Source organism: Callithrix jacchus, chromosome 22 (assembly GCF_049354715.1).
Source record: "Callithrix jacchus isolate 240 chromosome 22, calJac240_pri, whole genome shotgun sequence".
Classification (NCBI taxonomy): Eukaryota; Metazoa; Chordata; class Mammalia; order Primates; family Cebidae; genus Callithrix; species Callithrix jacchus.
Window position 1 is genome coordinate 50,641,542 of NC_133523.1, and position 8,513 is coordinate 50,650,054.

Below are 8,513 nucleotides of genomic sequence, written 5' to 3' on the forward strand. Positions count from 1 at the left end.
CACCACTGTACTCCAGCATGGGTGACAGAGCAAGACTCCATCTCAAAAAACAAAATGAATCAAAAAGATACAAATAGAACTACCACATCATCCAGCAATCCCACTACTGGGAATTTATCCAAAGGAAAGAAAATCATCACTGGAGAGACATCTACAACCCTTTACTCACTATTTTCAACAGCGAAAATAGGGAATCAACCTAGATGTCCAACAACAGGTAAGTGGATAAAGAAAATGTGATTTATACACACAAAGGAATACTATTCAAAGAACAGAATGAAATCCTGTCACCTGAGGCAACATGGATGGAAATCCAGGACATGAGTTCAGTGGAATAAGCCAGGAACATAAACATGCACATTCTCACTCATATGTGGAAGCACTGAAAAAAAAAAAAGTTAACCTGAGAGACAGAGCAAGACTCTTTCTCAAAAAAACAAAGAAAAAGAAAAAAAGTTGACCTCTTAGAAGTAAAAGGTAGAACAGAGAATACTAGAGGCTGAGAAGGGTAGTGGGTAGGCAGGGATAGAGAAAGATTTGTTAAAGGATATAAAATGACAACTGGACAGAAGGAATAAATTTTAGTGTTCTATGCCACTACAGAACTAAAGTTAATAATACATCATTTCAAGCTGCTAGGAGGACGATGGAAATTGAGATTGAATGTTCCCAACATAAAGGAATGATGAATGTTTGAGATGATAGATCTACTAATCACCCTGATCACTCTACATTATAGGTATCAAAACATCGCTATTACTCCAGGGACATGTACAATTAGAATTTGTCCATTTAAAAACAAAGAAATGGCCCAGCGTGAGGGCTAACATCTGTAATCCCAGCACTTTGGGAGGCTGAGGTGTGCAGATCACTAGGTGAGGAGTTCAAGACCAGCCTGGCCAATGTAGTGAAACTCTGTCTCCATTAAAAACACAAAAAATTGGCCTGGCATGGCAGCGCGTACCTGTAATCCCAGCTATGTGGGAGGCTGAAGCAGGAGAATCATCTGAAACCAGGAGGCGGAGGTTGCAGCGAGCCAAGATCGCGCCACTGCACTCCAGCCTGGCAACAGAGTGAGACTCTGTTAAAACAAAAAATAAAGGAGGGGAGCAAGTTAAAAAAAAAAAGAAATGTTTTAAAAAGAAACCATTTATTTTTATGTGTGTATATAAGAGAGACAAAGTACACATATAAATGTATTTGTATAAAACAAAATTCAGAGAACATATACTAAATATAAAGCATGGTTATTGAAAATTCATACATTTATTTATTTAATCTTTGTCTATGAATTTTGCAGGGACGCTTCTCCGTCCCTGACGGCCCTCCGTGTGTTACCTAACCTTTATCCCTTGTGAACATTCTGGTGTTTTAGGAGATTGGAGTTGAAGGTAAAAGATTTTCCACAGTCACTACACTCATAAGGCCTTTCCCCACTGTGAACTCGCTGGTGATTGCTGAGGTTAGAGCTCTGGCTAAAGGATTTTCCACATTCACCACATTCATAAGGCCTTTCTCCAGTGTGAATTCTTTGGTGTTTAACAAGGCTAGAGCGGTTACTAAAGGATTTCTGACACTCACTGCACTCATAAGGCTTTTCTCCGGTGTGATTTCTCCTATGTCTAATGAGGCTGGAGCTCTGGCTAAAAAATTTCCCACATTCCTTGCACTCGTAAGGCCTTTCTCCAGTGTGAACTCTCTGGTGTTGAAGGAGTGTAGAGCTATGGGTAAATGATTTCCCACATTCCCCACATTCATAAGGCCTTGACCCAGTGTGAACTTTCCAATGTGCAATGAGATAGGATTTACAGGTAAAGGATTTTCCACATTCACTGCACTCATATGGCCTTTCGCCTGTGTGAACTCTCTGATGAACAATGAGGTCAAATTTCCTGCTAAATAATTTTCCACATTCATGACATTCATGAGATCTTACTCCAGTATGAACTCTCTGGTGTTGGAAGAAACGAGATCTGTAAGTAAACAATTTCCCACATTCACTACACTCATAAGGCCCTTCTCCAATGTGAAGTCTCCGGTGTTTAATGAGATGACAACTTTGGCTAAAGGATTTCCCACATTCACTGCACATATAAGGCCTTTTACCAGTGTGAACTCTCTGGTGAGTAATAAGGCTAGAACTATGGATAAAGGATTTGCCACACTCACTGCACTCATAAGGCCTCGTTCCAGTATGAATTCTCTGATGTGTAATGAGGCTAGAGCTATGGCTAAAGGATTTCCCACATTCACTGCACTTGTAAGGCCTTTCTCCAGTATGAACTCTCTGATGTATAATAAGGTCATACTTCCTTCTAAATAATTTTCCACATTCATCACATTGATGAGGTCTTACTCCAGTGTGAACTCTTCGGTGTGTAATAAGGCTAGAGCTTTGCCTATAGGATTTCCCACATTCCTCACATGTATAAGGGTTTTCTGTGTGAACTCTCAAATGATCACTGAGGCCACAGCTTGTGCTAAAAGATTTCCCACATTCACTGCACATGTAACATCTTTCCCTACTGAGGTCTCCCTGGTGCTGAATAAGTACATGTTTGTAGCTGAAAGCTTTCATACGTTCTCCCCAGTTTTTATGATTTTTTACACTGTGAAAAGCGACTGCACTGTTGGTTCTGTTTGACTTCTTTCTGGTGTGAGTAGCCTGTTGCTGGAGAAATCTTGATCTCATCAGGAAATCCTTCCCAACTTCCTTGCAAGTGAAGGGCTTCCCAGATACTTGAAATGTGCAGCTGTTCAAAAACATGTCTCTGCCCACATTGCTTCTGAAGTGTTTCTGTCCAACATGCTCCTTCTGGTGCTGATGAAGGTATGCAGTAAATTGTAATTGTTTCCTGCATGCCCCATCTGTGTACAGTTTCTGACCATGGTGTGTTCCCTGGTACTCAACCAAGTGCAAAATCTCTCTCAAGACTGGGCCACATATCTCACAGGAGTTGGTCTTCTGGGGAGAAGGAAGGGCCTTAGGAATCCTAACCTGTGACCCCCGCTGTGGAGAAGTGCTCTGCTGATAAGGTGCCTCCTCATCCTCTGTTCCACAACCACCTGAAAGAAAGGAAAGGTTGGTGAAGAGCATGCTGACTTTAATGGAGGGGGTGTAGCCCATACACAAATGTGCATTCAACAAACCCAGGAACTGAGTCCATGGGGTTGTTTTCAGGACCAAGGTGTTGGGTTCAAGTTGAAGACAGGGCTGCCTAGCAGAATTGGGCCTCTAAAGATCACAGAACTGGGGAGGCCTCATGAGTTAGAAGACACAACTATGGGATGAGAAACACGGAGAAGAGGCAGGATGTACAACTCATTCCTCTAGGACAATTTTCAGTGAAATCTGCTTTCCAGCTAACATGTGCATTGTATACAAGTATGTATCCAGGCCCAAGAAAATGTGCCAACACAATAGTAGCTGACATACGTGGACACCTCATAACACAGTATGTAGAGGCCACCACTGGAGAGCACTGAAGATAAAGCACTGAGAAAAATGGGTGAGACATGGAATCCAGAGATGTGGGGATTAATCCCAGGCTGGAAGTAAGAGGAGTAGTAACAAGGTGCAGAGCTGACAAGCAGGCGAAGTGTCAAGAAAGGGGATGAAAAGGCAGTAATGAGGTTTGGCCCCAAATGTCATTAGCACCAAAACATTAGACAAACAGAATATGTTTCTGGTATGATTTGAACATAACCCTGATATAATGTCCTCCTTTAGGTGTTAGTCCTCAGGGCCAGGCTCCCTCTGAGTCCATCCTGCTGTGGGGGATATCATAGCCTTCCTTGGAACCACAGGGCCTGTCCACCTGACCCCTATGATCAAGAACACGGAACCTGAAATATGCAAGCACGCAAGACCAGCCCAGAAAGACTCTACACGATAGCCCATAGGAAAAAATAACACAAAGAGAAATTCAGAGGAGGGTTTTGCAAGAGGCACTCATAGTCCACATAAGTAGTGACAATGTCAGTGATTCCTGGCAGAGGTAGGCATGAGGAAGTGTCAGCTAGAGGAAGGAAGTAGAACCTGGGCCTCCAGGAGTCTCAGATCTGGCCAGGGAGAGGCAAACAAGGTGAGATCCATAAGGCCGACTCTAAGAAGCCTGACTCTGAATCCTTCCACATGAAAGGGAAGCAGGTGTTGTCTGCTCAAGGAGAAAAGGTAAACATAAAACGTTAGCCCTACCAACTGCAGCACCCAACCAGGAACAGAAGCTGTGTCCATAGTCCTCTTGTGAGCACATATCTGTCCCTGAGGAAAGGGTAAGAGCAGAGACTAGCTCCGGGTACAGAGGTGGGTGTGAGGACCTTACCCAGGGAGGTTGTAAGTGTCAAGTTCTCCAGCATCACATCGTGGTACAGGCATTTCTGAGCCTCATCAAGGAGACTCCATTCCTTCCAGGAGAAGTACACAGCCACGTCCTCAAAGGTCACAATACCCTGCCAGGATGGGGACAGATGAAAACCACAAATGGCTCCTTCTCTCAGGATCCATAATCCATCCCCTCACACATTTACCCAATGCTCATCTTCTTTTGAAGCTCCCCAGCTCAGTGGAGAAAGCAGTCCACTGGTGCTGTTGTCTCCTTATGGGCCTCTTGGTCACTGGCTGCAGCCACCAGTAACAAGAGGCAGGGAAAAAAATACATGTATCTAAGCTGTGGACATGGCATAAGGGCAACTACGCCTCCCTGACAAGCATTCCTCTGGTATGACCAAGATTATGTAAGTCTCAACCGGGGCAGTGGGGCCATGCTCCCTCTCCAAGTGCGTATCATTCGTTACACTGCACATACCACAGGTCTCCAGCTCCCACAGCCACATGACCACGACCACCACTGTCCCATACCACAGGCTAAATCCTAGCCTCCCCACATGCTACCTGGGTGAAAGAGTGGATAACCTAATGGTTACAGTGGATAACCAGTGGCCAAACATGAGACACTTGACACTAGACAAATGAGATCAACAGTTTATTAATTAAAGACAAATGCTCATAGCTTGTGAAAGAATACCACACTCCACACAGAGCCATATGGACGTAGTACTCCAGAAAAGAGTGAACAACCAGGTGCTGTGGAATGTAAGCTTTGTAGCATCAAGATGGAGGAGCTACCCTGGTCCCCAGATGAGGGGACTGGCTTGTTTGAATTACTCAAAAAATTGGTAGGGTACTGAAATCTGCTACAAAGTAATAAGCAGGAACTATTCTGGTTCCCTGAATAAGAAGGGTTCATTTGGCTAAGAGAGCTTATTCTTGGGAGCAAAGTGGGAAGGGGAATTTGCTCTCAGGCCACCTGCGGCTGTAGTGTTTTCATCAGACGTCAAGATGACATATCACAGTGGGCCTTAATTTCTGGCTTTACACCACAACCTGGTAGGCAGCTTCCAGAGTGTGGATTTAAACAGGATCCAATATCCCAGACTTCCCATGGCTTGCACTAATGGAAACAGCCTCAAAAACTTCTTTGAAGGCCTCCCTGCCAGGTTCCTTGTCTCAGATTTAGCCACAGAGAACCAAGGTGAATCACGGATAACCAGGGCCTATTCCACTTCTGTGCTGCACTTAACATCCCCTTGGCAGTCATATATCCACGTAAAGCTCATTTAAATTCCAGCCTCACTGGTTTCCCATCTCAAACACAATGACTCTCACAAATGACCATATGACACTAACTTAATCTTCTGGCCTGAATGAAACACCCAGGCCCCATCAAGTTATCACAAAATCCTGGATACCCACAAAGTAGCAAATAAGCACAAGTTCTAGCCTGAGTGTCCTATGCATTTGCATCCATCTCATACCCATTCCTCATTTGGGAGCCCTGGCCCCTGCCAAACTACACTGTCTTTTACATACCCTGCCTTCATGACTACTTACTCCATCATCATCCTCCCTGTCTTGGCCCACTAACAGTTTTACAACCAAAACCTGGGGCTTGCCCAACCTAACGTGACCCACAGCTCACTCAACTTGGGGCACACAACAGCCACATCTGGAACCACTCCCTAGATTTCAAGACCTGTGTGTTCATCTGCCCACTTAACACCTCCATTTAGTAGGGTCAGAAAGATCTGACTCTTACTTAGCATGGCCCAAATAAACCTGGTATCCCTAGTGAATATTACTCCTATTGCCAGTGTGTTCATCATCTTAGTTGATGAAACTTCTTTCCCTTCAGCTGATGATACCAACAACTCTGGGGTCTTCTCTGAATCCTCTGTTTCACCCCTTACCACCTACATTACATAATTTAGTTGTCCCTTTTGAAACCATGCATCCAGAATCTAACCACATCTCCCTAACCACGATCCTGGGCCAGTAACCCTCATCAGGACTAGGCCACCCTGACTTTCCTTCCTCCTCCGTCAGTCCCACAGTTTGTGCCCCACTGTGTACACAGATGAAGCCTGTGAGGACCTTGGTAAATCACCTATTTTTTCTGATTCAAACTTGCTATTATCTCCTGAAAACACACACAACTTCTCAAGCAGCCACTGCGGTGATAACGCCTATCCTCCTGTTCTCTGCACTCACCAGAAAGCAAGGAGACTTGCGGCTTCATAATCGTTCCTACCTTCGTATTACACCGAAGCATTTGCACATCTTGTACCTTTCTGGAACAATCTTCCACACCTGTTCATGCTGGCTGCCAGAAATTGGAACAACTCTACCCCGGGCTTGGGGTTCACCCACAGTCTTCAGAACTAAGGACTGGGAGAATGCCACTTGAGAGTCCAGGACCACCACAACCCAGAGAACCTGTGGGGGTAAGTTAAGGCCAGAGAGAGACCGGGAAACCCTCCCCTTCTTGGCGTAGGTTTCATAACCCCCCTCTACAGACAAGGGAGCCGTGGAAAGAGCCAGGCCTCAGAGAAACTCATCTACGGCGGCGTTACACGGGCTCAGGCCTCCCTGTAACCCCGTGCCTGGCCTCGGAGTTGAGCGCCCTCGTACTGGCTGCATCACCTCTGTGCCCCGGGGCTCGGTGGCGCCTCCCTCAGCGGCTCCTTCCCCGTCGCGCTCTCCCTTCCCTAGCACACCAGGTGTCGGAAACGGGAGCACCTCCGGCAAGTCCCCCTGTTCTGTCCTGGGCTGCAGAGCCGCGAGCAGGTGTCCTCGGGGTGTTAGGACTCGGATGGGGAGGGCGGGGAAGGCCCTGAGGACGCAGCACTCACCAGGGCCGGGGCCGTCAGCTCGGCGGCAGCCATCGGACTCTACGGGCCGAGCGGGGCCAGAGATTGGGTCTCTATTTTGGGCTGGGCCTGGGCACCCGGAGCGACGCCTCGCCTCAGTGCAGCGAAAAACACTCCTCTCGCGCCTTCCCAATCAGTCACCAATGATGCTGACCCAGCGCTCCGGGGGGTAGCAATTCGGACAAACCCCAAAACAACCGCCACGACGACGACGACGAAAATCCCGGCGCGACCGCGCTTGCGCTTACGCAAACTCCACCTTTCTGAGGCCTGATTGGCTGGAGGTCGCCGTCGCCCGACGCAGGTCATTCTGGGTAATGTTGTAGTTCCCGCAGGCGCACGGCGAGAGAGTGAGGCCGCCACCACCTCCTTCCGGAAGTAAAGGCCAAACCGCTGCTAGGGGCGCTGGAAAATTGCAACTCCGGGTTCCGAGCGGAGGCGGGCGTTTGCTCTTTCTTAAAGGAGCCGTACCCAGGTTTCTTCCGATTGCTGTTTGAGAGTATTTACTTGTTTTCGGGAGTTCCCAGAGGCCGTTGCTCCAAATGCACATCATTACAGTCATTCAGTCACAAAATATATCCACTGGTCTTATTTCTAGCTCACACTTTCCCAGATGGGATCCATTAGCTGTGTCAGCATGTCCAGCTGCTTGTGTAATCGGCCTTTCAGACTAGACTCGTCCAAACATTATCCCAGACCCCCTGCTCCAGGATCTGTTCAAGAGTCACCCCTCAGCTGTGGCAGCCCAGACCTTCTAGCTCCTCAGTAGCCAACCCAGTAGTCATGCTTCACTCCTTTCCTGCATGCCCATGTGGAGCCTGTGAGCAAATTGTGTTCTGCTTTCCAGGGACAGGAATCTAACATTTTCCCCCACTGCATGTGTTAACAACATTGATACAGCTAGAGTCTTTTTTGACTTACAGAGGCCTCATATGCAATTTTTCAGCAAAGCTTGTCCTAGACTCAAAATTCAACCAGATTCGAATTGGTTGTCATCAATACCTATGTGACAGCTACGGGCCACACTACCATCATCTCGCACCTGAGTTCTTACAATTTTCTTTCTTTCTTTTTTTTTTTTTTTTTTTTTGAGACAGTTTCGCTCTTGTCACCCAGGCTGGAGTGCAATGGCGCAATCTCGGCTCACCGCAACCTCCGCCTCCTGGGTTCAGGCAATTCTCCTGCCTCAGCCTCCCGAGTAGCTGGGATTACAGGCGCGCGCCACCGTGCCCAGCTAATTTTTGTATTTTTAGTAGAGACGGGGTTTCACCATGTTGACCAGGATGGTCTCGATCTCTTGACCT

At 46.9% G+C, this 8,513-nt stretch overlaps 1 protein-coding gene across 2 annotated transcripts; it reads right to left on the reverse strand.

Annotated features, from left to right (window-relative positions):
* Positions 1-1,133: 1,133 nt before the first annotated feature.
* On the reverse strand, positions 1,134-7,434 carry ZNF256 (zinc finger protein 256). Of its 2 annotated transcripts, XM_035286722.3 has the most exons (3): positions 7,192-7,434; positions 4,326-4,452; positions 1,134-3,066 (listed from the first exon to the last, which is right to left on the reverse strand). In XM_035286722.3, exons 1-3 carry the CDS (start codon positions 7,222-7,224, stop codon positions 1,346-1,348), a joined length of 1,881 nt encoding a protein of 626 aa, XP_035142613.3. In that variant the 5' UTR covers positions 7,225-7,434; the 3' UTR covers positions 1,134-1,345. The 2 variants fall into 2 exon arrangements, with proteins under 2 accessions (XP_035142613.3, XP_035142616.3); XM_035286725.3 differs by lacking the exon at positions 4,326-4,452 and having other exon boundaries at positions 7,192-7,332.
* Positions 7,435-8,513: the final 1,079 nt, after the last annotated feature.

Coding starts and splice junctions, on each gene's coding strand:
- ZNF256 (XM_035286722.3), bottom strand. CDS start 7,224: ATGGCTGCCGCCGAGCTGACGGCCCCGGCCCTG. Junction 4,453..7,191: donor AGCTGACGGCCCCGGCCCTG/GTGAGTGCTGCG, acceptor CCATCCTGGCAG/GGTATTGTGACCTTTGAGGA. Junction 3,067..4,325: donor GACACTTACAACCTCCCTGG/GTAAGGTCCTCA, acceptor CCTTTCTTTCAG/GTGGTTGTGGAACAGAGGAT.